The 15,686-nt window shown below is 54.6% G+C and overlaps 6 protein-coding genes across 6 annotated transcripts; 4 read left to right on the forward strand and 2 right to left on the reverse strand.

The window, feature by feature from the left end:
• Nucleotides 1-684: 684 nt before the first annotated feature.
• On the forward strand, nucleotides 685-3,388 carry CGCS363_v004329 (Phospholipase D1; the record flags this gene model as incomplete). Its single annotated transcript, XM_036636178.1, has 3 exons — nucleotides 685-852; nucleotides 927-3,123; nucleotides 3,174-3,388. The coding sequence occupies 3 exons, from the start codon at nucleotides 685-687 to the stop codon at nucleotides 3,386-3,388; spliced, it is 2,580 nt and encodes an 859-aa protein (XP_036497037.1).
• A 156-nt stretch (nucleotides 3,389-3,544) lies between these two features.
• CGCS363_v004330 (Glutathione S-transferase) lies at nucleotides 3,545-4,276 on the reverse strand (the record flags this gene model as incomplete). Its single annotated transcript, XM_036636179.1, has 1 exon — nucleotides 3,545-4,276. One exon carries the CDS (start codon nucleotides 4,274-4,276, stop codon nucleotides 3,545-3,547), a length of 732 nt encoding a protein of 243 aa, XP_036498039.1.
• Nucleotides 4,277-4,888: 612 nt separating this feature from the next.
• On the forward strand, nucleotides 4,889-6,745 carry CGCS363_v004331 (Tryptophan--tRNA ligase; the record flags this gene model as incomplete). Its single annotated transcript, XM_036636180.1, has 7 exons — nucleotides 4,889-5,038; nucleotides 5,172-5,349; nucleotides 5,420-5,514; nucleotides 5,568-5,583; nucleotides 5,633-5,708; nucleotides 5,757-6,283; nucleotides 6,336-6,745. The coding sequence occupies 7 exons, from the start codon at nucleotides 4,889-4,891 to the stop codon at nucleotides 6,743-6,745; spliced, it is 1,452 nt and encodes a 483-aa protein (XP_036497522.1).
• Nucleotides 6,746-7,225: 480 nt separating this feature from the next.
• lxr4-1 (L-xylo-3-hexulose reductase) lies at nucleotides 7,226-8,043 on the forward strand (the record flags this gene model as incomplete). Its single annotated transcript, XM_036636181.1, has 2 exons — nucleotides 7,226-7,318; nucleotides 7,372-8,043. 2 exons carry the CDS (start codon nucleotides 7,226-7,228, stop codon nucleotides 8,041-8,043), a joined length of 765 nt encoding a protein of 254 aa, XP_036498040.1.
• Nucleotides 8,044-12,634: 4,591 nt separating this feature from the next.
• On the reverse strand, nucleotides 12,635-13,576 carry TTC1 (Tetratricopeptide repeat protein 1; the record flags this gene model as incomplete). Its single annotated transcript, XM_036636182.1, has 3 exons — nucleotides 12,635-12,742; nucleotides 12,791-13,417; nucleotides 13,472-13,576. 3 exons carry the CDS (start codon nucleotides 13,574-13,576, stop codon nucleotides 12,635-12,637), a joined length of 840 nt encoding a protein of 279 aa, XP_036498041.1.
• Nucleotides 13,577-14,765: 1,189 nt separating this feature from the next.
• CGCS363_v004334 (Uncharacterized protein) lies at nucleotides 14,766-15,671 on the forward strand (the record flags this gene model as incomplete). Its single annotated transcript, XM_036636183.1, has 1 exon — nucleotides 14,766-15,671. The coding sequence occupies one exon, from the start codon at nucleotides 14,766-14,768 to the stop codon at nucleotides 15,669-15,671; it is 906 nt and encodes a 301-aa protein (XP_036498360.1).
• Nucleotides 15,672-15,686: the final 15 nt, after the last annotated feature.

Here is a 15,686-nt window from a genome sequence, read left to right on the forward strand (position 1 = left end):
ACCACCACCATGGGCGAATCTTGCATCGGATCACCGCGGCTCTGTTCGGCCTGCTTCATATCGACAGAGAGGCAAGCAGGCAATCAATTCTCCCTCGCAAAATGACAAGAATCGACCCAGCGGATCGTCAGATGCCCCGCCTCTAGCTCGTCAAATGGCACTCTAGCCTTGTCGCCAGCGTCGCCCTGTCTCACCACCAAAACCGTCCCGGTCCCAGCCCAGTCAGTGTCCCAGCGCCGCCCACACTTTTAGCCCTCCTCCGTGCCCTTCCAAAGTGGAATCCTGCTTTTCTTCCTTGCCTTGCTACAGTCCGCTCCTCCTGCTTCCGGCCGAGCTATCTGACCTCACTCCCGCCCACCTGGACTGGACTCTCCGCCGTCCCCGTATGACATAGCCCTTGGGTTTCAAGCTTTCCCATAAGCTTTTGTCGCGCGCCCTCCTCCATTCCCTCTTCCGTCTTCCCGTCTTGTCTACACTTCTCTGCCATCTCAAGCCTCACCCAAGCTCCAGCCCAAGCTTGCCGTTATCCCGTGTTGGTTGGAATGCAACGGCTTGCCCACTCCACCGCCCCTCGCTTTACCCCGCGAACCCTGTGATACCCCTCCATACCATTACGAATTCATGATCTAGACACTAGCCAACGCCCATTGATACCCGTTTTCCGCCGTTCCATCCGTCGCCAAGATGTTCACCACCGACCACAAGGACGACAACCCTGAAAATGAGAGCTTCTTCCACAAACTGAAGAAGCCCTTCCGCGAGCTCGAGGAGAAGCTCGAGGGCACCCACCTCCACGACGCCAAAGTCCACCTAACCCACAAGAAGCACCAAATCGGCAAGTTTGCCAACCTCGTAAGCTCCCATCCCCGTTTCGGCCTGCTCAATTTGCAAGCGCCAGTCACGAAATTAACCCGTGCGCGCACCAGTTCAACGCGAACCACCGCCACGACGAGGAGCACGAAAAGGCGACCGACGACAAGCGAGCCAAGATCGCCGAGGAGCACCGCTTCAAGTCCTTCTTCCCCGAGCGCGACGGCAACCTCATCAAGTGGTATGTCGACGGCCGCAATTACTTCTGGGCCGTCTCCGAGGCCCTCGAGCAGGCCAAGGAGACCATCTACATCGCCGACTGGTGGCTGTCGCCCGAGCTGTTCCTCCGCCGCCCGCCGCACTACAACCAGGAATGGAGACTGGACAAGGTCCTGAAGCGCCGCGCCGAGGCGGGAGTCAAGATCTTTATTATTGTTTACCGTGAGGTTGAGGCTGCACTGACGTGCAACTCGGCGCACACCAAGCACGCCCTGCAGGCCCTCTGTCCCGAGGGTACCCCTGGATATGGAAACATTAGAATCATGCGCCACCCTGACCACAACGTCTTTGAGAACGCCGCCGACATGACCTTTTACTGGGCTCACCACGAGAAGTTCATCGTCATTGACTATGCGATGGCCTTCATTGGAGGCCTCGATCTCTGCTTCGGTCGCTGGGACACTAACGACCACCCGCTTGCCGACGTGCACCCCGAAGGTGTGCAGAATGAGGTCTGGCCTGGCCAGGATTTCAACAACAACAGAATTATGGACTTCCAGAATGTACAGGACTGGAAGCAGAATGAGCTGAGCAAGGCGCAGTACGGACGAATGCCGTGGCACGACGTCTCAATGGGTGTCGTTGGACCCTGCGTCTACGATATCGCCGAGCACTTCGTCTTGCGCTGGAACTTTGTGAAGCGTGACAAGTACAAGCGCGACGACCGGTTCGACTGGATCCAGCTTCAGAACCGGCTGAATGAGGATGAGGATCTTGTGGGAGTGCAGAGGCCTAAGCACCCGGTGGGCGACTACGTCACTCACCCTCTCAGCGACCTCAGCTCCAAGAACTTGGAAAACCGCGGCACCATGCATGCCCAGGTTGTCCGCTCAAGCGCCGACTGGTCAAGCGGTATCCTGACGGATCACTCCATTCAGAACGCCTACTCTGAGATTATCCGCAAGGCCGAGCACTTTGTCTACATTGAGAACCAGTTCTTCATCACGGCCACTGGAGACCAGCAGTCGCCTATCCACAACACCATCGGCCGCGCCATTGTCGATGCAGTCGTCAGAGCTGGCAAGGAGAACCGCAAGTTCCGCGTCATTATTCTCATCCCTGCCATCCCCGGTTTCGCTGGTGACCTCCGTGACGACGCTGCCACTGGTACCCGTGCCATCATGGACTACCAATTCAAGTCAATTTGCCGTGGGGAGCACTCCATCTTTGAGCAGTGCCGAGCCCAAGGCGTCGACCCGAGGAACCACATTTTCTTCTTCAACCTGCGCTCCTACGACCGGTTGAGCAGAACCTCGGCTGTCGAGAAGAGAGAGAAGGACACTGGCGTTAAGTATTTGGAGGTCCAGCGCGCGCAGGCCGAGGAGGTCATGGGTGCTGGTATCCACGGGACCAAGGACCCTGTCGCGGGGGAACGCGACACGCATATGGGTTCCGTGAAGGATCAGTCTGGAAATGGCCGCCCTCAAGAAGCCAGGGATGCGCTGGATGCCAAGAAGAAGTTCGAGGCAAGCTTAGGCGAGAACGGACACAAGACCGTCTACTCAGTTGCTCATCACGCCATGGCCAACTCTGGCTCTATTGAGGAAGAAATATGGGACGACGAGGACCCCGAGACTGAGATCCGCAACTGGATCCAGGAGGAGCTCTACATCCACTCCAAGTTGCTCATCGCCGATGACCGTATCGTGGTGTGCGGTTCCAGCAACCTCAACGACCGCAGTCAGGTCGGCCACCACGACAGCGAGCTGAGTATCGTCATGGAGGATACCAAGCATGTGACCAGCACGATGAACGGACAGCCGTATGAAGCAGGATGGCACGCGACATCACTTCGACGCTACCTCTGGCGCGAGCACCTCGGTCTCCTCCCTTCCCAGGAGTTGGACGGCAGCAAGGACATCAACGCACGTCCTCCGGGCGAGGACTCGCCCAACGATCCGTGGGACCGCGACGACAGCTGGAAGTTTACCGAGGATCCCCTCAGCGACGAGTTGTGGGACATGTGGACGACAAGAGCGACCAAGAACACCGAGATGTTCAGGCACCTGTTCCACGCTGATCCCGATGACCACAGTAAGTACACGGAATGCTATTCTATCAAGGCAAGTCTAACTCGGTCACAGTCAAAACTTTTGAGGACTACGACAGATATCTGCCTCCCAAGGGACTCAAGTCGGGCCACATTTTCGACCAGTTCATGCCTGCCGCCGATGCGCGAAAGAAAATTGACCAAATCAAGGGTCACCTCGTGTGGTTCCCGCTTGACTTCCTGCGCGACGCCGAGATGGCTGAGAAGGGTCTGCAGGTCAACCAGTTCACAGAGAGTGTGTACACGTAAAACTCGGATTACACAGGAACAGATTTGGGAGGAAAGAGATGGATACAATATTACTACGACTTATGGCTTAATGTATAAATATAGGCGTCCGTTGACGCCTCAGCTGGTTCTTTGGAGCCATCAATGCAAACAAAATTCTACTTCGAAGTCTCGCCCTCAATTTGGGAAAACTAGCTGCTGCTTCTCAACGTGGACGACCTTTGTCACCCCATCCAGATCCTCCACCATCCGAGCGATCCTCTCATAATTAGGATACAACCGGCCCATCTCAGTACCAGCTTTGCATCCCCATCGGTAGAAGATGTACAGGTTGAAGTCCACCACAGTCAACCCATCACCAACAGCGAACTCCCTCCACGCCAATCTCTCATCAATCCTCGCATAACACTCATCAATAACCTCCTGTCCTTTCTTCACAACTTCAGTCTTCGCCTCCTCTCCATGCACAAACCTCTCAGGCCGCAGTACACCAGCGTAGCCTAAGCTATGCAGCGTCCCCGACAGCCAGCACACCCACTCATACACCTTGGCCCGCTGCACCGCCGTCCTGCCGAGGAGATTCTGGTCTGGGACGAGGGAGGCGATGTAAGTGAGCACGGCGGGCATCTCTGTGATGACCGTTTTGTCCACGCTGCCGTCGGGCATCTCTGTGGTGTTGTCGGTGACGACGAGACACGGGACGTAGCCCGTCGGGTTGATGCGGCGGTACTCTTCATGGGTCAGCGAGCCGTCGGCGGCGCGGTAGCGGCCCCCGATGCCGTTGGTGCCGTCTGGCGTGGGCTCCATCTCGACTGCATTAAAGGGGATGGCGAAGTGGGTGAGGATGCTGTGCGGGACGAGGGAGCAGGCGCCGTTGGTGCGGTAGAGGGTGATTTTGGGGCTGGGCATTTTGGCGGTGACTTTAACTTCGACTTTGGATTGGTAAGGGCACTTCGATGAGCTGTGATCTGGCATTTAACATAGCCATATATTTCATATCGTTACAACTTCTGGGCTCTTTAAATACACACTAATATCATACCAACCGTCGCCTGCATATCGCGCCCTTCACAAATCAGATTGTCATGAGATGATTTGTTGTTGAATAAGCTGGACGCAAATAAGATCCGTCGTCTCTTTGTACTACAAAACCTAAAGAGATGACAAAATAAGCAAGACGGAAAAAGTGTCCGACCCGGAAGGATCATGAACTATTTTAGTTCCAGGCTTACTTACAACGAAGCCGACCTCTTCACCGAAAGCTCACCGAGATCCTTACCAGCATTCTTCGGTGTATGCGGGGTAGCGGGGGAGCCCACACCGATCCCACACTGAGGTGCACAGTGCCACTTTAGCCGCAATTGGGTGGAGGAGTCAACGGAACCCCTCCATTGACTCACTTTTTGGGTAAATTTGGCCATAAGTCGACCACGCCGCACCCTCCACCGTCCGCCCTCGACGACCACGAATTCTCGATTGCGAACGTTCACGAAGCGATTGGGCACTACTGCAGAAACAACAATGGCCTCCGCACCCGAAGCGCCGACCGCCGCGGTCCCCGTCGAGGCCGTGGAGCCTGCCGCCGCCAGCACCGGAGGACAGAAGGTCGATCCTTGGAACGTGTCTGGCGAGGTGGGCGAGGATGGAAAGGTCAAGGCGATTGACTACAAGGTATGCAATAACGCTGGAGGGAGTCTGCCGATTGGGCGTTGTGTGCTCTTGTTGCGCCCCGCGGGGGAGTCGTTCGACTGCCTGCTGTCTGCAATGCTTGAGGCCAGCCAGCTAACAAGGGGCCACGCGACAGAAAATCGTCGACGAGTTCGGCACGAAACTGATTGACGACGCCCTCCTCGAGCGCTTCGAGCGCGTCACCGGACATAAGCCGCACCACTTCCTGCGCCGGCAGATTGTCTTCTCCCACCGCGACCTCGACCTCATCCTCGACCGCTACGAGAAGAAGGAGCCTTTCTTTATCTACACTGGTGCGTTTGGAACTCGCAGGAGGCTTGGGAGGCAGATATGGGGAGGGGTTGGTTGCTGACGAGGTGGTAGGCCGTGGACCCAGTTCCGACAGCATGCACATTGGACACGTCATCCCTTTCCAGTTGACGAAGTGGTTGTCGGATGTCCTTGATGCGCCGCTGGTGGTATGTTTTTCTCCGGTTCCTGAGGACTAGGATTGGTTACTGACATGTGGTAGATCATGATGACTGATGGTATGAAACTCAATGGCTCGCGAGGGAAGTGGTCTAACTCCATACGCAGACGAAAAGTTCCTGTTCTCTGAGAAGAGGACAGTCGAGGAGGTTATGCACTACACGAGAGAGAACGCCAAGGACATGTGAGACGAGAAGCTCCCTTCTCCCAGGACGGACACTAACACCAACAGCATCGCCATCGGCTTCAACCCCGAGCGCACCTTTATCTTCTCCGACTACGACTACATGGGCGGCGCCTTCTACAAGAACATCACCCGCGTCGCCAAGCGCATCACCGTCAACACCGCAAAGGCCGTCTTCGGCTTCGACGACTCCTCCAACATCGGCAAGGTCCACTTCGCCTCCATCCAGGCCTCCTCCTCCTTCGCCAACTCCTTCCCCCACATCTTCGGCGACGACGAGGCCCGCACCACCCAGATCCCCTGCCTGATCCCCTGCGCCATCGACCAGGACCCCTACTTCCGCGTCACCAGAGACTGCGCCGCCGGCCTGCGCTACGCCAAGCCCTCGCTCGTGCACTCGCGCTTCCTCGACGCCCTGCAGGGTCCAGGGTCCAAGATGTCCGCGTCGATCGAGAGCAGCGCCATCTTCATGAAGGACACGCCCAAGCAGATCCAGAACAAGATGAACAAGTACGCCTTCAGTGGTGGCAAGGTCACGGCTGAGGAGCAACGTGCCGAGGGCGCCGATCCCGATGGTTTGTCCTAATTCCCCCCTTTGCGCAGTCGTGTGTCTAACAGAAACCGCAGTCGACGTCTCCTACCAATACCTCCGCTTCTTCCTCGAAGACGACGCCGAGCTCGCCCAGATTCGCGAGGACTACCGCACCGGCAAGATGCTCACGGGCGAGATCAAGAAGCGCTGCGCCGAGGAGCTGGGCAAGTACTGCACCGCCTTCCAGGAGCGCCGCGCCAAGGTCAACGAGGACACGGTCGACCTCTTCATGGCGCGCCGGCCGCTGGTCTGGGCCGGGGCTGAGAGCCTCAAGAGCCTGCCCGTCCGCCCTGCGGAAGGTGCTGGTGCGCCCGCGGAAGGCGGCGACGGCAAGATGACCAAGAACCAGCTCAAGAAGCTCGAGAAGCAGAAGCAGATTGAGGAGAAGAAGGCGAAGAAGGCGCAGGAGAAGGAGGCTGCCAAGGCGACTGCCGAGGGGGCGTAGAAATGGAGAAATGAAAAGGTTAGAAGGTGCAAAATATACCCAACAAGATTTGAGTTCTTGCGAGTTTGGTTCTTGGATTGTGATTTTGAGCTTGCAGCTCTTCGCGATGAAGCTATCACTGACGTCAGACGGTACATATTGACACTTGAAGGATCACATTCCCAGTCGTTCCCCCTCTACAGTTATAAGTACGGACATCTCTGCAAAATCGCCGACGCGGATCAGCATAGGCGTTAAGAGTCGCCCGTCGGCGTTTAGTTATCTCACCCCGGATCGCCGATGAGACGTCCGTCACGGTGTAAGTCGTGTATGACAATGCATGAGAGCAGTGAGTTACCGTAAGACCAAATACATCCTCTGTCTTGATTCGTCCGCAGATTCCCTATATAAATGTAGCCTTTAGCATAGGGAGTCATAGGACATGAAACAATCTCATCTTCTCAACTCAGTCTTGCACCATACCATCTAAACACCACAGCAATGTCTCTCAAAGGCAAAGTCGCAATTGTCACAGGCGCCTCCCGCGGTCTCGGAGCCGGCATGGCCCTCGAACTAGCCCATAAAGGCGCATCTGTAAGCTTCCATCTCATCTTCCCCCTTTCCTCACCCTCACTCACCACACACAGGTAATGCTCCTCTACACATCCAACTCCAGCACCCCCAAAGTCACCGCCCTCCTCGCCCAAATCGCATCCCTCCCACACTCTTCCCCCACCACATCCTGTCAAACAGACCTCTCCCTCCCCTCCGCCCCGTCCACCGTCCTCGCCGCACTCGCCGCCTGGCCCGCAGCCTCAGGCAAACTCGACATCCTAGTCAACAACGCCGGCACCGAACTCAACGCCCCCCTCGGCTCCATCACGCCGTCCGACTTCGCATCTGTCTATGATCTCAACGTCCGGGCACCGCTGCTCCTAACCCAAGCCCTGCTGCCGCACCTCAACCCCCGCGCGCGCATCATCAACATCTCCTCCGTCGGGGCGCGGGCGGGGTTCGCGGGGCTGGGGCTGTACTGCTCGTCGAAGGCGGCGCTGGAGGGGTTGACGCGGTGCTGGGCGCGGGAGTTAGGGGGCAACGGCACGACGGTGAATTGTGTGGCGCCTGGGCCGGTGCAGAGCGATATGCTGGAGAATATTCCGAGGGAGATTGTGGAGATGCAGATGACGCAGACGCCGGTGGGCAAGAGGGTTGGTACTGTGGAGGAGGTCGCGAGGATTGTGGGATGGTTGGCGGGCGAGGAGGCGGCGTGGGTTAGTGGGCAGGTTGTGAGCGCTAGTGGGGGGTGGGCGATGTATTGAGATGTTTGGGTTGGGGATGAAGAAGTGGGAGATCATGAGGATGACTGTTATCTGGGTTGGGGGTTGACATGAGAGATCTCGTTGGATGGGACTGGAGGAACAGCCGGCGTTGGTCTGGAGCCAGGGACAGAAGGCATTGATATGCTGCGGGGCTGAGGAGAAAAGAGTCTGAGGTCGAGTTTCTTCATCAATCGGCGCCAAAGACAAGCATTAGCTGCCAATCTGACCTGACGCAACAAGAGTTATGCTATAAAAGTGGCGGCAGTGGCAACTTGTTTCCTCTCTCATCAGAATAGGTTTTCTTGTCGTTTTGGATTCCAGTCACATATTCGAGTTTCTTTCTCCAAGGCATATTACAACCGGAGTCTCAGCGTCTTCCAAAACAATAACGCCATCTGACCAACACTACTAGACATACTTAAGGTGCAGTATTATCACACCTAATAAGCTGTCAGAGACAAAAATGACGAAGAAAGAAGATATTATAAAACATGCCGGGAACATGCAGTCGCTCATTGTTGTCTAGGAGGACTTAAATATGGCTCATTGTGGCCTTGTGAAGATGCACTACCGTGAAAGTATGATCCTTTGCGTCTGGCATGCATTGCTGCTCAGAGAATATTCTGCTAATGAAGTTGTATCAGAGTGTTGTTAATAAAAGTATAACGGGCTGGGATTGTCAGAATAGAGCTGGGCAAGGTGGCTGGCTGTATTGAGCCAGATCCCATGGAAGGTTGCAAAAGCTACAGCATCTAAGCATGTTCATATCTGCAGAAAGTGGGATGTAAACGTCGTATTGATGATACCTATCTTGGCCAGAAAGCTAACCAAAGCAGCCCTGAAACGCATCGATGGTCGCTTATGATTCGTTTCCTCCCAGTGGGAGCTCATGTCTATAAAACGATACATTTTTGTGTCGTATGAGTGATACAGCCAGGCAATAAAACTTCTCGCTGACAGATGGTGCCATGACGCGCTGAGAAACGTTGATCGCGTGTCTAAAGCATGTGAGAAGACTGGCATGGATGATGATCATACACGTTGAAGGTTCTTGACGTATGGCGTCGGCGTTTACCATTTTTGCCCGTTTATTTTTTTTGGTGATGACCTTTGGCACTGCTCTAACATCTTGGGTTCGTCTAATACGTTCTCAGCAAGAAGATTAAGCCATTTACTCAAAACACTGTGATAGCGTTAGATGTCCATTCGTTGTTTTCCCAGCAAAAACTTTCTTAATCTCCATCACGCTGCTTATGATGTCTCCTTTACGCAATATCAAAACGCACCAGACTTAACTGCATTACCTTTCTACTATAAGACAGGTGATTCAACTTCGTAGGAACAGGAAAAGATTTGCTAATGGCGGGCGCCAGCCTCAGCCCCTTTTTCAGTTTTCCGTGCAATTGTTTGGCCACTTGGCAAGATCAATACCTTTGGTGGTCCAATCCTCGTTGGACCTGCTTTCTGCTGTCCTCCCTGTCTGTTTGGACTGTCTCGCTTGTACTCTGGAGGCGTATGAAGTCGTCTAATTTCACTAGCCGCATGAAGCTGTTCATATTGTAATAATATAAACAGAGAGAAGAATCAAATGAGACATCAGGCAAAGGTTGTGACTTTGGTCACGCCTCAACTCCCGCAGTCATCTTCGCTTTTTGGTATACCGTACTATATAGCGCCTGGGTTCTTTCTTATAGTAGTCATGAATACTTTGTGCAAGCGCGCAACTGCCAGCAGGGAATGCCACGTAGGATAAAGCATGTATTGAAAAGTCCGTGGCGTATTGCAGACCAATAAACGTAACGGGGGAGAACCAAGGGCGGCGAGAACGGCTTTCGTTTCATTTCAAACCAAATAAATTGCAATTAGAACAAGGGAAATGAGGCCGAATCCCATGAAAACAAAATTGTGGTAGCAAAAGCTGTTGAGCCGTAGAATGACATTCCTTCGGACCAATGCTGGCCTGACGTCTACCAGTCGTCACGTCGGATTTTGTGCTCATCACCATTACCTTCTTCAGTGGAGTGAGCAAGTATGCCGTAATCAGAGTCGCGTATAAGTAAGACGCAAAACATAGACATCATCTGTGCACATCAGAGCACGAATGATAGTACTCTCGTATGTCTCATCACCCGCAAGATGAATGATTATCTTCGCAAGACTGGTAGGGTGACAGCTGTTGGATGTCTGTTTTTCTTTCCTCGGTATTTCTTTTTTTGCGAGTGCCTCCCGTCAACTTGTTTGAAGTATTGACCTAAAGTTGGCGTGAGTATTAAGCTCTAAGATGACGCGAATGATCATTCAATGTTCGAGCGCAAGTCTTCTAAGTCTCCGAGAATGCCTTTTCAACCAATCACTGGGAACTTAGCCACCCGATGGAAGAAGACCAGGAATTATGCTTGATACAGCAAGGCGTCTAGCATCCCAAGGGGGACTGATTTGTTACGGCTGCTGGCGAGGCAGCTTGTGTTATGCAGCTTGTGTTATGCAGCTTGTGTTATGCAGCTTGTGTTATGCAGCTTGTGGTACTTGCTACAGGCCCGCAACACGATATCCTCGCGTGAAAGAGTCAAGACACAGGGGGCGGCGAGGTGTTATTAAAAGATGTTCACATAGAAAGACATCTCTACTATAGCCCCTGGTTTCCGACTTATCGCAATGGATCGGCGTAAGAACACAGTTAAAACTCCTAACTTGATGGAAAAATGAGTATTATGCTTGTGTTATTAACAAGACATCGTAGACTCTACGCATCTCATGAGTGAATCATAGTCAATTAAAGGCACCTCAGAGTGTTGTTATTTCCAGAGTATTATCGGTTAATACTACGGAGTGGGGAGGCCTTGGATGAAGACGAGAATGTACCTTGAAGCAATACGAGATGTGTGTTCATTCGTTGCCCCGCATGCAGGATACCTGCCGCTGACAGCATGAAGCTGGAGTCATCAAGATCGACAATCGTGCTATAAGGGCTTTCCTCTCATTGAATACGATGCTATTTATCTGCCGTATGAGACGTATCTATTACATCACGTGGCGCAGGCATAAAACGTGGTCAATCATTACAATCCAATACGAAAGGACGACATTGCTGAAACCGTTTTCGGCGTTGATACCTTAGCGATGATTTCACCGTCATGAATTCGTCTCAGAACTGCAGTCTCGAGAGGAACATTAGTCGCACGAGTTGCCCAGCCCAGCTGCCAACGTTGTTCATGCGGCCCAATATCCGTTCTTAGACTTCGTGTCCATCATCTTCCTTCTCTTTTTTGAACCTGCCGAGTATTCAAGCAAAGTTACGTGTTGAAGTATTGATTCCCGTACAGCCAAGCTAAAGTGTCGCCCGAGACGATGACGACACTTGAGCTACCTGATACTCGAAGGATGTTCCGAAATACTGTCCAGTCAACGGGAACGATGTTGAGATAAAATTTGTGCATAGGAGGGGCTGTATGGCGTCTTGGAAGCTTTTTTACATAGTCACAATATGAAGCTTGCTTGAAAACACCTGGATTAATCAGGCAGCCCTGTTCGGAATGAAAGGCCTCAAGCTGACTCGTCACTATGTACCATAATTGCCAGTGTATTCCATCAGAATGACATACAGGGCGAGACAAACGAAGTGGTCTGCAAACCAGTTATAGAACTACAGAGGAGAGTGGTGCCATGACAACGATGGAACGATGTTTGCAAGTAGTGGAGGAGAGGAGCATTGCTCAAGAGTGAACTCGCGGCCGATTGCCTTGTTCTAAATGTAGGACGAACGACCGCCCATACTGACTTGAATAGTCTTTGAGTTAAGCGATTGGATTGAAATCGAGGCAGAGTCAGGCCGGTGCCTTGAAAGAGGCACACCCTTAAGGCGAGCATCTTTAAGGGCCGGAAAGTATGGTTGGATGACGTATAAAATGGGGGCTGTCGTCAGATTCAAACGGGCTTCCGTGCGGAGCAATATTTCGGTCGCTCGACGACATCTTCATCGTGTGCCATCATTGGGCGAATGTTTGCCCTTGCAACACTTTCAAGACCACTGTTTGCAAGTTATTGGAACCTTGATGCTGTTTTCCCCTTGCTGTCCCTATGTACCCTTTCCGAGGTATTGATGGAATACTGATGCCATCTCGTGCATTCATCGAGCGCTGGCACCTGTCAGGTCAACGACGGAGGAACCAGTAGTTGCTCTATAATGGCCTCTATAATGGCAGGCTGAAGAAATCATCGCAGTCTCCTGGGTGAGATCATTGGCAAAGCAGCCGTCAGAATCGCTCCGTGTCGGCCAATATAAATATGGACGCACCTAGGCTCCCTGTTCCATGTACTGCTGTGCGGGACCGGCCACGGAAGCCCTCCTGAATCTCACTGGCATCCAGGCCAGAAGCTTACGAATCTACGATTACAGCTACACCTACTCCATTTGCGCATTACCTATGAACACAAGGCTGTAATATGTTACATATCGTCCATACTGTATCAGATGCGGTCTCTCGACATCTCAGAGCGGGTAAATATTATTCTAGATAGTGGGAGTATTCGGGACAGCCACATCGGCGCCCTGGCGTTACCTTTGACACCCCACCAACACCTATGCAAGGGCTCATTTGCCCTGGTTGAAATTCATGCTGTAGCCACCAGTGGCCTTGTCCTTGACCATCTGGAAGTTGTCGGTGCTGAGCCCAAACGGCTTGAGAATGCCGTTACCCAACTGCATCCCGGTTAGCCTCGTTCACAGCCCGGAGCCACCAACACTTACGTCTTTGAGCTTGCCCCACATCTCCGCCGTCTCCTTCTCCTGCGCAGCCTTCGTCCTCGGCGGCAGCACCCTCAACTGCGTCTGCACAATCTTCCGATCCGCGGGCGCCAGATTTGCCATCTTGGAAAGCGCCTTGTAATCCTCCTCAGCACCCGCCAGGTTCTGCCACCCGCCCTCCTCGCTGCGCGCCCGCGCCCTTCTCATCAACGCCTTGGCCCGGATCCGCAGCACGTCCTCCTGGCGCTTCTTCCTCGCGGCCTCTTCGGGGTCATCAGATCCCACCGGCGCAGGAGCGGCCTTGCTCGCACCGGAGCTGACAATCTCCTCCTCGACGTCCTCCTCCTCGGCGCGTTCCTTCTCGCGGCGCTCCTGCTTGAGAGCGGCTTCCCTCTCGATCCTGTCGAGGCCGTCGAGGGCGGCGGTGGCGCTGGAGATGGCGTCCTTCCACTGCTCGAGCTTGAGATGGCAGGCGGAGATGTTGGAGCGCAGGACGGCGAGGTCGTAGTCGAGGTAGTTGGGGCAGACGGCGACTGCCTCGTCGTATTTGTTGATGGCGGCCTCGTATTTTGAGGAGGCGAAGAGGGCGTTTGCTTCGGCCTTGTTGGCGTTGGCCTCGGCGAGGAGGGACTTGGGGGTGTTAGCTGAGGTGTTCACGAGGTTGGATGAGTGTGTGAAGCTTACCGCCTCTTCTTCAGGTGAGAACTTCTCAACCTTTTCCTCCTCGTCCTCCTTTTCGACCGTCTTGCCCTTGTCCTGGGCCTTGGCCTCAGCTTCCTTCGGCGGCATCCTGGAGTATTTTCACCCGTGTGGTTGGCTCTTGAGGGTGAAAATGCTGCGTGAGCAATGAGGTCGGGTTTTAGGCGGAGTACAGCGACAGAAAGAAGACGGTGGAAATGTCGTCACTGTCTCGCCGGATCTCCACGTGGAACGGGGCGTTGGACGTTGGAACCAGTGGGGGGTACACTGAGGCTGTTCACATGTTTTGGGGCGCAAACAGCCACTAAAATCGACCCCTCCGTCAACGGCCCTTCTGGAATCTCAGCAGCTCAGCTTTTGGGGAACGGGGCGCCGTACCCGCTGTCTCGCGGGATCTTTTAGCGAATGAGGTCGCCAGATGGTGGCAGGTGGACAGTGTGCGCCAGCGCAAAGACTGTGTCTCTCATGAAGAAGTCGAGAATAGTATTGTCGCATTGCAGTTTTCTTCAGTTTCAACATAGAAAGATCAGTTGATTCTAAATTTGACTTCAAGTGTGACATGAGGAAGGGAGGAAAATAACAAATGCCCTCAAAATCAAAGTAAGAGAAGAGTGACACAGCGCAGTTGCTGGATCTGCATCCATCTGCCCCACTTTGGTCCCTTTGGCGATTCATACCGTATTTTTTGGGAAAGAGCTGGGTGGGCTGGATCCAATTGACCCCTCCATCCTCCATTGTCGGTGCCTTCCGTCCCCGTCTTCACCCCGCTGTTCCTTCCTGCCGGCCCTGGACCTGACCTGCACCCGCACCGCACCTGCCTTTGTGACTCTCCATTGTTCCCCGGTGCCTGCCTTCCTCAATTCACCGTTGCGCCCTTTCCCAGAGAAGGAACCAAACAAACGGCCTCTTCAGACTTTTTTTTTTCTTTTCTCCAGCCTCACCTCACCTTTTTCCACTACAAAAACCCCCACCTCCAACCCAAACCCACCTCCTACCCCTCTATCACCAACAACTTCCTTTTGCGCGACAACAATCCGCCTTCTACCTTCTACCTCGCGCAACCCAATCGCACCTCCTCTACCTCTTCTGTCTTCCTTCACACACCTTCACATTCCCAAAAGCCTTCCTCAACCGTCACAATGGCTCCCCGCACTGAGTAAGTCCCATCTCCTTCCCGCGCGCGCTCCTCCCCTACCCATCCTTTGCGACTCGAGACAATGGCAATGGCTGACTTTCTGTCTCCTCCAGCTTCCCTCCCATCCGGGCCTGCCTCTTCGACATGGACGGCCTCCTCCTCGACACCGAGGACCTCTACACGGCCTGCATCAACATCATCCTCGAGCAGCAGGGCCGCCCCCTCCTCCCCTGGTCCATCAAGGCCAAGCTCCAGGGCCGCCCCGGCCCCGACGCCACCCGCCTCTTCCACGAGTGGGCTCAGCTCTCCATCTCCGAGCAGGAGTACCACCAGCAGCTCTCCGCCCTCCAGCGCCAGATCTTCCCCACCACCAAGCCCCTCCCCGGCGTCCCGGCCCTGCTCGCCAACCTCGGCCGCACCCGCTACTGGGACCTCAAGCCCGCCTCCGCCTCCAACGGCAACGGCGCCGCCGACAAGCAGGAGAACCCCCACCGCGTCCACATCGCCCTCGCCACCTCCTCCCACCTCGCCAACTTCAAGCTCAAGTCCGACCACCTCACCGAGCTCTTCTCCATCTTCCCCTCCCACCGCCGCGTCCTCGGCGACGACAAGCGCATCGCCCCCGGCCGCGGCAAGCCCAACCCGGACATCTTCCTCCTCGCCCTCAAGACCATCAACGACTCCCTCCCCGCCGGCGAGAAGCCCATCGCCCCCGAGGAGTGCCTCGTCTTCGAGGACTCCGTCCCCGGCGTCGAGGCCGGCCGCCGCGCCGGCATGCGCGTCGTCTGGTGCCCCCACAAGATGCTCCTCAACGAGTACAAGGGCCGCGAGAAGGACGTCCTCGCCGGCCGCACCGGCGAGGCCGGCCAGGTCGACATGCACCAGGTCGGCGAGGTCGATGACGGCTGGGCCGAGTACATGGACACCCTCGAGGACTTCCCCTACGACAAGTTCGGCATCACCGTCCCCCCCGTCGAGGTCGACGACGAGCCCTTCATGAAGGAGAACGTCGGCGAGGTCCTCGTCGAGAAGGCCAACGGCTCTGCTTAAGTCATTTCCCGGAAT

This window comes from Colletotrichum siamense (assembly GCF_013390195.1).
Source record: "Colletotrichum siamense strain Cg363 chromosome Unknown KSG_Cg363_contig03, whole genome shotgun sequence".
NCBI lineage: Eukaryota > Fungi > Ascomycota > Sordariomycetes > Glomerellales > Glomerellaceae > Colletotrichum > Colletotrichum siamense.